General features: G+C 38.7%; 1 protein-coding gene across 1 annotated transcript; it reads left to right on the top strand.

The window, feature by feature from the left end:
* Positions 1–3,874: 3,874 nt before the first annotated feature.
* Positions 3,875–13,667, top strand: LOC130908062 (SMC5-SMC6 complex localization factor protein 2-like). Its single transcript, XM_057823679.1, has 2 exons — positions 3,875–4,035; positions 9,870–13,667. Exons 1-2 carry the CDS (start codon positions 3,968–3,970, stop codon positions 13,027–13,029), a joined length of 3,228 nt encoding a protein of 1,075 aa, XP_057679662.1. The 5' UTR covers positions 3,875–3,967; the 3' UTR covers positions 13,030–13,667.
* Positions 13,668–15,600: the final 1,933 nt, after the last annotated feature.

The following is a 15,600-nucleotide window of genomic DNA, read 5'->3' as shown; positions in this document are numbered from 1 at the left end:
ATCAAATAAGCAAGCACATCATTGGATAAAAACAGATGGGGTAGTTGGCAACAATGTTGTTTCTCTCAGACAGTGAAAATTCGGGATAAATGTGGCTCACTTAGTACACTATTTCTGAGCGAGTGAGCCCTCTAAAGGCCAAAAGACAATCAGCAAATTTTAGGCATGAACAGGCAATACATAGAATTTATTATTTCAAAGCATTTTGGATTAAAGAAGTGTGCATTTACAAAAATTTCATAATACAAATGGGAAGTCTGAAAAGTAGTGTATAATTACTGTAAGAATCAAAACTGGCAGTATATTCAGCATTATGTCACTGTGCAGTGACCAACTACAGCAAGGATGTCCAAACTACGGCCTGTGGAGCAATTGCGTACTGCTGCCTGTTTTCGATAGCCTGAAGCAAATTATGAAAATATTCAATATGGTCCACAAAAGAAGGCCTGACACTTCGTCCTTATTTAGGCAACGCCTTATCGTTGGGGTGGGGGGCTTCATGTAGTGATAGCCGAAGACAGGACACGCTCATGTCGGATTTAAACTTGGATTTACTTACGATTGTATTCAAATTCGAGAGCTGTACCACATACAAACAAGAAGGATTGTCTCAGGAGTGATTTGTTCGAGGCTTCAAGGTAAATATTATATTTTTCGTACTACGCATGCGTGATTAAAGCATTTATTCGCAGGAATTTTCTTCTTTGATTACACACGGACCTGACTAGCCTCATAGTTGGCAATATTTACGCGAAATAAATGCTACCTGCATGGTTTCTTTGCTTTTAACCAAGAATCGAGACTGTTTTATGTCCATACTATGAAGAATTCGGGGATTTAAGCATTCATTCACAAGACTTTTTGCCAGAAATGCTCCTTTTTCGCCTGGCGGCCGCTAGCCTCTTTCCCTTACATAGTAGCATGGTACTTCGGCAGTATACACAAAATAAACGCTAACTGTATGGTTTCTTTGCTTTTAACCAAAAATTGAGACTGTTTTACGTCCATATCTATGAAGAATTTGGGTATTTAAGCAATTATTCACAAGTATTTTCACCAGAAAAGCTCTGTTTGCGCCAGGCAGCCGCTAGCCTCATTCGCTAACAGTATATAGTGCACAATAATAATAAAGGGATATTCTGTCCTATAATAAGTTGTGATTGTATATACAATTTTTTAATTATCTATTACATATTATTTATGATTGATTCTGCATGTTTTCCTCAAGTATTAAGTTTCTGATGTTAAATTGAGGGATTTATTAGCTGTTGAAAAAGTGCAGTACATAAAAAAATGAAGTTGCTATTTTGGTCAAAAACTTATATGATATATTAAATATTGCTATTGATCCTGAAAATATAGGTGATTATCTCTGCATTTGGTGATTTTTGTGCATCTTGTGTAAAATCTGAGACTTTTATAGCCATTTTAAGTTGTGTTATACTTACTGTAATTTTCGGACTATAAACCGCTACTTTTTCCCTTCATTTTGAAACCTGCGGCTTATAGTCCAATGCGGGTTATTTATTGATTTATTTGGGTTAATAGGCAACACATGCCTCCTAGCATGCATTGCAGCACTACAGATGTGAATAACAATCAAAATTCACGTTCTGTGCTAATTATGTATTGTTACTGTTGTAGTTGTTTAACTAATTGCTTGTTATGGTATTTTGTAACACTTTATTTGACAGTGATAGGACGGTCATATTTATGACATGACACTATCATGGGCATTGCTGAATGCTTATGACATTGTTAGTAAGTGTCATCCGGCAAATTGTCATGAACGCCATTTATGTCCAGTTTGGATCTTTTACATCCATTCAAAAGTGAGATAATTTGCCGGATAACGCTAATGACATCTTTTATAAGCGTTTATTAATGCTCATGACAGTGTCATATCATAGTTATGATTGTCTAATGACAGTCTTATGGTGCCAATGTCAAATAAAACCTTACAAAATAACATAGCAATAAATGAAACAACTGGAACAGTAACTGAAGAAATATTTAGCACAGACCATGAATTTTGATTGTTATTTACATCTGGAGTGCTGCAATGTATGCTAGGAGGCATGTTGGACGACAACAGTGTTGACAGCAGGTGGCAGAAGAGGTTGACTCTCCCCCAACGAAGCACTGATGGCCAAATGAAGCTTCTTGAAGCAAGCTTCTCAACTAATTGGTTCAAAGTGTCATGGTGGTTCATTTGGTCTTATGACAGTCGTATGATGCCGCTGTCAAATAAAGCATTACCGGTTAATAGCTTTTGTTGTAAATATCCCATAATACAGTGAGGACAGCTGGGGCTTATAGTCCAATGCGGCTTATCTATGAACAAATGCCATTTTCTTGTCACATTTGGTGGGTGGCGGCTTATAGTCGGGTGCGCCTTATAGTGCAAAAGTTATGGTATAGAGAAAATAATCAGGATTTTATAAGGAAACGACTTTGAATTTTTTTATGCCGCTGCTCATGGAGACTCATATATGGCTAAGGTAGGTGCCTGTTTTGCTTTTAGGTCGGTAGCAGCTTTGGTTTTGTAAATATTTGAATTTGAAGTTTTTGAAAATATGCCCCCTACAAATCGGCCCCGTTTCCCGTGTCATGTCAATAGGTTATGAAGTCTAAGGGGTCAAAACCTGACAGCATGTTGAAATCAATGTAGGAAAAAGTGTAAGATTTCATTTGTTTTATTAATAAAAGAAAAAATACTGTCGCTGGACATTTTTAGTTCTGCAACATACTTCATAATATATTGACGGGTCACTTTCCCCAGACATTGCGCCACGCCTTCGTGTAGGAGGCCTGCCCACACACTGCATCAAGAGCAGTTATTCCCAAATACACGCAGCAATCTAACGCCGGATTTAGGTTGAAAAAGTACGAAAGCGGTACTGCATACAAACAGGAAGGATTGTCTCAGGAGTGATTTTTACCAGGATTCAAGGTAGTTATTATATTTTTCGTACCATTCATGCATTTTGAAACGTTGTGAAAAAAAATAAATGGGAGAAATGAGCCATTACGGCATTGAAGTCATACTTCGAAAAATTTACGTAAAAAAAAAAAAAAAAGGTAAGTGCCCAGTTTTCTCCTTTTAACCAGGAATCTAGACTGTTTTGCGTTCATATCTATAGAAATTCCGCGACTTGATGCATTTATTCACAAGAATTATCAACATAAAAAGCTCTTTGTTTTGCTAAGGCGGCCACCACATTGGCTTACAGACTAGCATCATACTTCAACATATTTACGTAAAGTAAATGATAACTGCCCGTTTTTTTGCTTTTTAACCATGAATCTAAACTGTTTTATGTTCATATAAAAAAATCAGGGATTTAAGCATTTATTCACAAGAATTTTTAACGTAAAAAGCTCTGTTTTGCTGCGGCGGCCATGTTGGATTTTATATCTCTAAATTTTATTTTAGACATTTTTAATTATGAGTTCTGCAAGGTCTTAGTGGTGTATAGATATATTGGAACTTATTACTGTCTTTTGTTTGATCCCCTGAGCTTTTGTTCGTACTTTGTTTTGGACTTGTCATTATTAAAAATATTTTGAGAGACTAAGTAATAAAAAAAATAGTTCTGGCTTTGGGGTCGGAGACTTCTGGCTATTAGGTCAAAGTTCTAATGTCAGAATTCTGACCGTTTTTTTTTTCTTTCACTAGCCCTTCCATAGTTTTTGGAACGTTTCGAAGTTGGAACGGTGTGAATCGGTCAAAAAAATAATAGTTTCAATCGATAAGTAATGTGCAATACACAATCTGAACCTGCAGAGCGCAACATTGCGCTGCAAGGTTGCTTTATCCGCCGTCATTACGTCAGCAACTGAGCGTAAAAACACTGTCGAAGAAGAAGACGGAAAAGCAGTGGGAGACTCCAAGGCCCATAATGCAACACGCTAAATTTAGTTTACTTCGGGCGGGTAATGCTGTGATTCGAATTCTCTTTGAAATATGTCGATAACGAAGGACTATCTTAGTCACAAAATGAAAAATACAGCAGAAAATAATGGGGACAGTAGGTGAGTAATGCATGTATTTTCGAAACCAGCAATGTAACATGCTCGTGAGTCGTGATAGTGACTTTATAGCTTAATGCTAACTTCAAGTGCCTAGAGTACTTCCGTATGAGGTCGGTTACAGCTAAATACTATATAACAAGCTAGGTTGGCAGCCCAGTATTAGAAGCCTCCTAAATTATAAATGTGAGGTGATAGTTAGCTTCCGCAGTTGTGCTTGATTTGGTCAGTGTGACGATAATTCCAAACGCTTTTTTGCCAATACGGTGTTTGATGTCTCACGCTATGACTGGCGAGAAAAAAAAATGCGTCATAATCTTGTTGGCACACAATTCGGGGTGTGTTAGATATTCAGGAAAATTCGCGTTTTCGGTTTTTTGGGTCTCTTTTTTTTCTGGACACCATAATCTTCATGTTCAAACTGTTGTTTTCTTCACGTACCAATTATAATCACCTTAAACCCGTAAAGACAAAAAAAAAATCCCCACATCTTTTGTCAAAATTTGTAATATTGATGTCCCATTGACAACCAAACATGCTCGACGAACCGTTTTGAATATTTATTCAACTTGGTAGGATAAACATTCAACAGAAAAAAAGAGAATGAATCGTTTTATATTTGATAATTCAACAGAAACGGCAGGTATGGTCATAGACGTTTTTGTCCTTTCCAAATACTATGGCCAAAACAGGTTATCTACAGTAGACCGACAGTGCAAAATAGTGAAATATATATATATAATATTTATGCCATCTAACACAAAATGGGTTTGGAGGATATCTCTTTGTGAGTTTAGGTATTCCACCCATCACCTTCTCAAAGCCTTATACGTGTATAACCCATTTTGTGTTAGATGGTTATGTATACACACACACACACATATATATATATATATATATATGTGTGTGTATATATATATATATAAGGGCTGTCAAACGATTACAAATTTTAATTGAGTTAATTACATCTTAAAAATTAATTACATAATTAATCACAATTCAAACCATCGATAAAACATGCCATATTTTTCTGTAAATTATTGTCGGAATGGAAAGATAAGACACAAGATAGATATATACATTCAACATACGGTACATAAGTACTGTATTTGTTTATTATAACGATAATCAACAAGATGGCATTACCATTATTAACATTCTGTTAAAGCGATCCATGGATAGAAAGACTTGTAGTTCTTAAAAGATAAATGTTAGTACAAGTTATAGAAATTTTATATTAAAACCCCTCTTAATGTTTTCGTTTTAATAAAATTTGTAAAAATTTCAATCCAAAAATAAACTAGTTGCCCGCCATTGTTGATGTCAATAATTACACAATGCTCATGGGTGCTGAAGCTCATAAAATCAGTCGCACCCAAGCGCCAGCAGAGGGCAGAGTAACAAGTGGACATTGCACTTTGCTGTCATTTTAATCTGTTTGAGCGGGGCATGTGCGTTAATTGCGGCAAATATTTTAACTTGATTAATTTAAAAAATTAATTACCACCCGTTAACGCGATAATTTTGACAGCCCTTATATATATATATATATATATATATATATATATTATGCACATATACACACACAAGTGCCGATTACCGCTTTCAAGTTATCCCGTGGTATGAAAGCATCATGGTTTCAAAACCGCTAGAATTTTCTGTCATACCGTCCCTAAGGTATTAGCTATTTTTTATGTCCCAAAAATGCAGAGAGAAATCCCTCGCTTGCAGCTGCGAGGTTAGACCCTTCCCCACCGGTTGTTGCTCAGTGTCAGTGAGTAAGCTGTGCTACACGACGGCTGCAGAAGGTGAAACTCCAAAACTTTTTCCCCCATCGAAGAAAACGAAATCGCTCGTATGGGAATACTTCAGCTACAAAAAAAGTTACAGACAGCCGCGGCTTAGAGTAGGAGAGCCAACCGACATGTAAAACATGTGGCTGCCGAGGAGGCAATACCTACAATATGATTTCGCATACAAAATTAATGGTTAGTAAAAACTCATGAACGATTCCCACCAGCCACGAGAGTTAACTCCAGCGTGTTTAGTGTGTCTAGTGTTGGTAAAACACATATATATTTTTTGTTCGCTTTGGCAATTTGCTGTGTTGAGAAAGAGAGTGTGTGTTTAATGTACAATGATACGAGTCATACACACGTGCTTTTTATGGCAAATAATTCTATTATTTTTGTTCTGATGGTAATAATGTTGAGCTGTGGCTGTTTTGGCTCACGGAAAGGACTGCATTGATTAAAAATTTTTATTTATTTATTTTTTTAACTTAACTTTATACTTATTTTCCAATTAGCTAATTAATTTAGAAAAATAAAAATCCTGTTCAATGGAATTTTTTTTTTTTTTTTTTTTTTAACCCAGATATCTCAAAGTAAAGGCCGAGTTATACTTCCGCGTCAGACCTGCGCCGTCAAGTAAGACCCGATTTATGACCCTGCGCCGAAGCCTGACGCGGTCCTATTGATTTTTCAAACCCTAGCGTCAGCCTAGTGTCACGTCAACGCATATGAGGTGGGGGAAATGGACTGTGATTGGTTCGCTCAGACTGTTGTTTCCGGTTCAGTGCGAAATCACCGCCATTGTGAAACATTATTTTTCTACACGCAAAAATGGACCAGGCCGACGGGAGTATCATCGAAGAGCAAGTCTCGTCAAGACATAATTATGATTGCCAAATGGCAAAGTCGGCGATTGGGGGAAAAAAAATGGAAGAACCACCGAGACGTGTGTTCGGAATCGAGTGGCCACACGAAGCGGTGACCCAGTCAGCCAAAAACTGCCAACTTTTTATCACTTTGTCGTATTTTTGGTTGGTGCACTTCATTATTGTGTGCATATGTTTGCTGTGAGTCTGTGACTTTTTTATATTTACGTGTCACACTTCAAGTATATGAAGAATAAAGCACAGGTTTTGGTGTCAAAAGAGATGTTTTGATCTTTAATTTTCAATAACAGACTGTTCACACATGATACATCATCACTGATTGAGAGTGCCTCGGTGCTTTTTATGATAACGTTAAAATCAAGGCTCCCAACACAGTTTGGGACGTTCCATAGACGCCAGAAATCTGCTATGGCTTCCCACTGTCTGGTTGTAGGACACGGCAAACAAATCGGGCTGGAGGGCTTTGCAGACCTTGGACGCAGTGCTCGACGCCAGTTTGAAGCTAGCCGCCACAGCTAGCTCTCTCCACCCGAGTCTAGAACCCTCTGTGCAACATCAAAAGTCGGCCAGACCCGCCTCGAAACAGTCTTCTGCGTTGCCTGCCCCTCAACATTTGTATGATCAACATTTATTCAGTGTTGATGAGCAGAAGAATTACATTTAAGCGTTCCATTTTGCATTGTTTATTTTTTCTCCGTTAAACTAGACTAGCGGAAATAAACAAGCATACCCCAAAACCGTACAAACATAAAGCCACACCGCCTCTAGTGGCTTGGTGGTGAAGTAAAGAGCAACGGGTTCCCTCACCGCAGAACTATCGAATGCTCATTGACGCCGTAATCACTTCGCCGTCACCGCAACGCAGGAGTATAACTCTGGCTTAACACATTTTAGAGCTGTAATTGTGATACCGTGAAATTTTGGGTTAAGGTTATTAAGAGTGTGACAATATCTCGATACAGCGATATATCGCGATATTTTGCAACCCGATGGGTTATCGATATGCTCCCGCCAAGAATCGATACTTTTATTTAACATATTGGCCATACAATGGAGTATGGATGCTGTAAACTGCTCAATGTTTGTTGAGCAATTCCTTGGCGGTCCACTAGGGGCGCTCGGGAGTGGCGGTGAGGGTGAAGTGCGCACAAGTTGTCTAGAGAAGAAGAGAAGCTCCAAGTGGGTTGAAAAAATAAAAAAGCTCTGTGAGAACGGTGGAGGGAAAAAATGAGAAAAATATTGCTACAAATCACACATGGGGACACACTTTAGATTTTACACCAACAAGAAAGGAAGTAAGGTGAACAAGGACTTTGCTGTATGCAAGAATTGTCTAAGAAAAATAAGTTTCACTGGGAGCTGGTGACGTAGTGGACACTGGAGTTTGTGAGCTTTGCTTTCATCACTTCAGGTAAGAAAGTTTTGCAATGTAATTGACTTTTTAATTTACAAGTATTATTTTGATAACATTTGGTGTTGAATGATATAAAATAAACCAGGACCCTAAACTGGATGAAAATGAATATCGAACAAGCCCACATGAATTTACCGATTTATTTGAGAACCAATTTCCATCTAGTTTACTACACAAACTGTTATTACTGTCATTTTGATACAATAAGCTATAAAAATGGTTTGAATAGGTTCCAAGATATATAAAGTGATGTGCATGATAATTAATGTAGCCTACATATTAAAAATAGGTAATTATTGAATTTTTAATTTCTATACATTCAGTTCATATTTTTTTTAATTCAATACTTTCAACACAAAACAAAAAAAATCAGGATTTAAACTCAAACGCTATGAAGTAGCTAATATTTTTTGTTTTATTTTGTTGTTTTTAAGGTGAGGAAGACTGTGACTGAGCAAGTCTGACATCTTAAATGCTGAAGCAGATAGTGGAAGTGCTCAAACCAAGCAACAAAGTTCATATACGAAGAAAAGACCCACCAATTTTATCATTGCCCCACTCCAAGCTCAACTGCTGACACCTACGGCACTTTTTATTTATTTTTTTTTTTAAAGATTTAAAACTTTAAAGAAATTAAGGGTGCCATTCATCGTGATCTCTCCAAGCGATATCAGTGGTCGTGGTTGGTTTCCTCTATATGTGCAGGGGCACAATTTGCAGTAGATTTATATTTTACAGCAATGTTGCACAGAAAAGGTGTCACTGTTTAATAAATGACTTAAACAGTATTTTTTTTTATTTCCAATATCTTTTTTTTTCTTTTCGTTTCAACAGTTGTATCGTAGAATTTCATGTATCCAATTTCTGACCAATATATCGATAATCGCTGTATCGTGATATAATCGTTATCGTGAGCCTTGTATCGCGAATCGTATCGTATCGTGAGGTGCCCTGAGGTTCCCACTCCTAAAGGTTATCATACTGTCAGAATCTCATACCGGCACATGCCTATATACTGGACTGTCTCAGAAAATTAGAATACACAATATTCTAATTTTTTGAGACAGTCCTGTGTATATATACAGGAATGTCTCAGGAAATTAGAATACACAATATTCTAATTTCCTGAGACAGTCAGGAAATTAGAATATTGTGTATTCTAATTTCCTGAGACAGTCCTGTATATATACACAGGACTGTCTCAAAAAATTAGAATATTGTGTATTCTAATTTCCTGAGACAGTCCAGTATATACATATATGTGTATATATATATATATATATATATATATATATATATATATATATATATTCTTCTTTTAACCATTGAAATGTTAGGATAGTTCCAGAAAATATCCTGAAAAGTTGTTTTAACTTCAGATTTTTAATGTTTTTGCCCAGAATTTTTTCCCCCACTATTTTGAATTGAAATGCAAATGATTGCCTTTCTCCATAGAATACTATTTGATGAATTCATCTAACTAAAATCCTTTAAATAAAAAAAAAAAAAAAAAAAAAAAAGAAAACTATAATTGGATTTAAAAAAAAAAAAAATCTTTAGTCTCACTTAAAAAAAAAAAAGATGTCAATATTTACAAATATAATTATTGCTGTTGTGTGGAATTGCCCCTCCTCAAAAATGGCAGCTTTTCATGGGGGTAAAACCTGTCTTGCTTAATTTCCTCTTGATACGGTTTTCTTTTTTCATCTGTTTTGATAACTTTTTTTCTCTTGTCTGTTACAGAGCACATACAATACCAGAATACTATTCCCCAAAGATTAAAGAGACTCCAATGAAACCGTCTCAGACCACCAACCACATAGACCTGCCTAGAAGAAGATTGCCACTCTCAAGTCCCGACTTGTACCAGCACCACCAGCTGCCATCGCAGCACCAACTCCCCAGTCCTTTGTCGCAAATTTCCTCACCAGAGTCGCAGCGCCGGGAACAATGTCCTTCCTTTCTTCGGATGCCGTTCGGCTCATCGGCCCACTACCGCAAGACGAATTCAAGTACTTGCTCTCTATTACAAAACGTCAGTAGAGAGTCCAAATCCAGGGCGGTGTCGGACTCTGGACAAAGACTACTACTGTCAGCGAAGGAAAGTTTGCCACCACCTCGAAATGAAAAATCCATTACAGCCTTGTGCTTTACGCACCCTCAGAAACGCCACAGGGAGTGTGAGGACGGCGTTGTCAAAAAGCTTTGTCTCAAGTCTTCAGAATCACCTTCCCAAATCGCAGATGAACTATCCACACAATCACCTTGGACGCCGTCCGAACTGACTGTCAAACAACCTTTTTTAGGAGTAATGCAGCTCAAAATAAATTCCTTCGACGGTAACATCGCCTCCTTGCAACCTTTATCCAAGGGAGACGTTTCCAAGAAAATGCCCAAAGAACTCAACGGAAAGGAAAAAGCTCAAACTGACCACACGAAGGAAATCAATTTACTTCAGAAACCCCAACAAAAGTCTTCCGAGTTGTCAATCACGACTCCGAAACTGGAATCGCAAGGCGTTCCTCACCATTCGCCCACCAAGTCAAATCATTTGCTGACCAAACAAAGAAAGGCGCACCAACGAAGAAGGACGACATACATTCCCGACGACTACGATCAATTGTTCACCCCGGACGTCATCCTCAGCCCTTTCCCGAAGAGCACACAGTCCAAATGCGATGACGGAAATCCAGAATGCAAGAATTCCCAGAGCTCTTTTACTAAAATGAATAAATTTGCTTCTCCTGCGGAAGAGTTGATCCCAGCGAAACACTGCCATATTTCCTCACCTTACGTTTCGGAAGATATCGAATATAAACCCATTCCTGCTGAATCCAAAATGAATTCTCCACACAAGTGCTCGACAGATGAGGGGCTGACACCCAAAGTGTTTGCTTCTCCTGCGGAAGAGTTGATTCCAGCGAAACACTGCCATATTTCCTTACCTTACGTTTCGTTAGTAAGGCTAAGGATTGAAGATATTGAATATAAACCCATTCCTGCTGAATCCAAAATGAATTCTCTACACAAATGCTCGACAGATGAGAGACTGACACCCAAAGTGTGCACACTGCCCGCGATTCAAAGCAATTCTGACGAGGATCTGGATTTAAGCCTCGGTATCACTTTCCAATCGGACTCGAGCCAAGCTTCCAAAAGCAGCGACGAAGACCAGCTGTTGTCCTTGGAGATTATGAGCCAGGTTTTGAAGGTTCCACCTAAATCAGAGATATCTGGTGGATTTTCTAGTGCCTTAAACACGCTGACAATCTCAGAAAGACAGGTGTACAACAGCCTGGACAAGTTGCTGGAAGAGGTTGACACCCGAAAAAAGTCCAAAGAAAATGAGGCCCAACTTCGTACGGCGTGCGACAAAGTACTCATGGAAGTAGCCGAGTACCACGAGGAGGAAAACTGCGTAAAGGATGTAGACAAACAATTGGAAATACTGCAGCGTGACTCGTTGGATTCCAGTAGGATCAGAGAGGTGCCGCCGGGGGAAGAGGTGTTCCACCTACACAAGTTCGGTCAAATCTTCAATCAGGATTCGCTGCAGCTCAGACGGTGCTCCGTCAAACCGCAGAACAACATGCAGAAAATTATTCTCAGGTCCAGCCCAGCTCTGCTGAAACAATATGTGAACACGGGCTCGTTCCAGCGAGAATTCAGCTACAACTCACCCTGTCCCACGCAAGTGTCCCAGTTCCTCTTCAAGATGATGTCTGTGCATTCTGACTGGAAATTTTCTGACAAAATACTGCAGGTTCTCTGTGAAACGGCCAAATCTGCCACCTATAATACTGTGAAAAACAAGAACGAGGCGTTTACCGTGTGGATTCCCACTTTGGCAGACATAACGTTGGTGCTGATGAACATGGGCGTGTCGTTTGTCACGCTATTCCCGCTTGAAAATCTGCAGCCCCCATTCACAGAGAGAGATATACTTACAAATGTTGATATTCAAACTGAATGGACTTTTGGCAATGAGCGAGGGGAAATATTTCCAGAACACAACTGCAGAAACAGCTTCGAGTACCTGTCGTGCTGCCTGAGCCTGTGCACGTACGCATACGTCGACGACGAGCTTCTCTTGCTGATGACCATGTGTGCTCGAGTGGCTCTCGACACAAACATCATCTCCTTGGGCGGTGTGAAGATTGACACTCTGCTGGAAAAGATAGTCAACAATGTTAGGGACTGGGACACCATGCTCCCCAGAATCTGCCGGGCACTCACTGACCTGACGGATGACCACCTCAACATGTGCTATCTGGTTCAACTGCTGCCTAACAGCCACCACCAATTCCTTCGCCAGCATCTTAGTCTCTCCATGATCTCCAAACTTTTAGACAGGACTTGTCAATACAAACCAACTGGAGAGGAAATGAAGCTCACTGCGCTGCAGCCGTACGTGCTGAGAATGCAACCCTCGTCCCTCCACAGTTTCATTTCGAGCATCTGCAACGAGAGTTCCTCGGAAGACGACGCAAATTTTTCGGATCGGCAGTCGTACGACCTTTGCCACAGCCTGCTCACATTGACAAGCCAAGCCTCTAATTTCGAGTCATTCCCGACGCATCAGAAAGAACATCTGCTGACTCTCTCTTCTGATTTGAGAACTCGCGTCGGGTGTAACATTAGAACATCTGAAAAGTGTTTGTACAAGAGCAAGGTGAATGATCTGCTGACCAGGATCTACACCAAGTGGCAGATTGTCCTTCAGCAGATGCAGCCTCCTCATTCTAAGACTCGAGACTATTTGAAGCCATCGTCCATTGGAACATTACCGCACCGCTGCCAGGAAACATACATTGTTTCCGGCATGAGCACTAGAGTTAAAATGGAATGCGAAACAATAACAACAACAACAGATGAACCGGGACGAGCACCCATCCAACAGTAGTTGAACACCTTAATTTTACAACCCCGTTTTGCACTGCTAAGCCTGTTAAACTTGAATTATTGACTCGTTCTCTGCTCAATTAAAATATTTTTCTTTGGTAGCGCTTTTCCTACATTTTCAGTAGGTTCAATAGAAAACACTATTTTTCAAAATAATGTAGCTTGTTTTATACAGGCCTGTAGTGTTGAATTGTATAAATTTGCTGTTAACAGTTTGGATTTACAGAGTTTCAGTGTACAGAATGTTTTAATTTGTAAGAGTTTGTAAGAAGTTGAAAATAAAAGGAATATCCTTATACCTCTGGATTATTTTGTTGCTTGTGGCCTTTAACTTATTCACTATCATTGACAGTTCTAGACATCAAATCCATTTCAGAAAATGTTTAAACCAGGGGTCCCCAAACTTTTTCCTGTGAGGACCACATAACTTTTTTCTTCTCTGATGAGGGGCCGGGTCAGTTTGTAACAGAAAAAGTGACGATTGCAGGAGTGCCTAAATGTTAAAATGTATTGTTTTTCAGAAAGCCACAATCAAATAACCCTTTCTGAATTCTTCACGGAGCAAAAGTAAATAAAATAATAATTTAATATAATATATAGGGCTGTCAAAATTATCGTGTTAACGGGCGGTGATTAATTTTTGTAATTAATCACGTTAAAATATTTGACGCATTTAATGCACATGCCCCGCTCAAACATAAAATGACAGCACAGTGTCATGTCCATTTCTTACTTGTGTTTTTTGGTGTTTTGTCACCCTCCGCTGGCGCTTGGGTGCGACTGATTTTATGGGTTTCAGCACCATGAGCATTGTGTAATTATTAACATCAACAATGGCGAGCTACTAGTGTATTTTTTGTTTGAAAATTTTACAATTTTTATTAAAACGAAAACACTAAGAGGGGGTTTTAATATAAAATTAGCATAACTTGTACTAACATTTTTAAGAACCACAAGTCTTTCTATCCATGGATCGCTTTAACAGAATGTTAATAATGTTAATGCCATCTTGTTGATGTATTGTTCTAATAAACAAATACAGTACTTATGTACAGCATGTTGTATATATCCGTCTTATCTTTCCAACAATATTTTACAAAAAATATGGCATATTTTATAGATGGTTTGAATTGCGATTAATTACAATTAATTTTTAAGGTGTGATTTACTAGATTAAAAATTTTAATCGTTTGACAGCCCATAATATAATGTAATAAGTAATAATAACACCACTAATTAAATAGATAATAACCAGATAACCCTCTCTGGGTTCTTCACAGAAAAAATAGGAAATAGCAGAAATAACAGGAAATAACACTATTGGGGGGGGGGGTGTTCAGGGGGCCGGACCAAATGTGGAGGCGGGCTGTATCCGGCCCGCAGGCCCTAGATTGGGGACCCCTGGTTTAAACAAAAGGTGTATATATAAGGTAAAAGGTATATATATATATATATATATATATATACACCTAAAAATGCCGTTACGCTTGATAACACACATCACTTAAAAGTTAGGATTTTTTCCCCACGTGTTTCAATTGAATTTCTATTTGTGTCAAGCCATTTTTAAGTTCTAGTTAAGTTTTAAGTTAGTCTAAACCGTAAGTCCTGATAGGATTTTGAGTTTTTGCAGTGTTCAAAATAAATGTATGATACAGGCTATATTGGAGCACATTAGGGACCAGTGCTACTTGGTGTTTTATCCAGCAATGACTACTGAGCTAAAATTGATAGTTAGCATTATTGAGTTTTTATTTTACACCCTCATCACTCCACAACGCTATGTTATGTTAAAGCCTGTATGTAAGACACGTTAGCCACGCATCGAAAGTGGTCATAATTAATAGAAACCTAGCCCTCCGCAGGGCTAACGTTACTTGAGCTAGTGACAGTAACGTTAATCTTATTTATTAGCACTTAGCGCTCTTTATTAGCGCTCTACTGCTTTAAGATGGCGGCTGTTTACTAATGCTGCCCAGACGCGGCCGAGTCTGTCGTTAAGCATCTAGTCCAACATACATGTGATATCTATGAGACTCATCAGACGCTACCTGCTACCAACGTAGCATCGTGCGGGCTAGTAACGTCGGTGTCGTTTGTAGCGGCTGTCGGCTGCAGTAAGTTTTTTTTTTTTTTTTTTTTTTGCTTCTTCCTCTACGCACGTGACATCAGTGCGTTGTCCCGCATTAAAAGTAGTCCGAGCAAAACGTGATGCTTAGAGCTGTCAAAATAAACGATTACTCGAGGTGAATAAAATTACTCGGATTAGTTTTTAAACTCGAGTTACTCGAGTTGCTCGAGTATTCGTTTCAGCTCTAAATGAAATGCATGAGTGGCAGCTTAGGATTTTTTTTGTTTTTTAAATTTTTTTTAGATAGCGTTTTGACAGTTGCCGTCATATTTTCGGAATCAAAGCACCGTGTACCGGAACAGCATTACGGCCCTGAATCTTATACCGGAACGGCGTTTCTGACCGTTCTGGCCCACTTTCACCCCTGGTGTCATGTCATAACTATGACGGTCTTATGAGTCTTATGACGCCGCTGTCAAATAAAGTGTTACCTATTAACTC

Source organism: Corythoichthys intestinalis, chromosome 19, assembly GCF_030265065.1.
Source record: "Corythoichthys intestinalis isolate RoL2023-P3 chromosome 19, ASM3026506v1, whole genome shotgun sequence".
Lineage (NCBI taxonomy): Eukaryota > Metazoa > Chordata > Actinopteri > Syngnathiformes > Syngnathidae > Corythoichthys > Corythoichthys intestinalis.
Note: the sequence above shows the minus strand (reverse complement) of the source record. Positions and strands in the feature narration are given on the sequence as shown.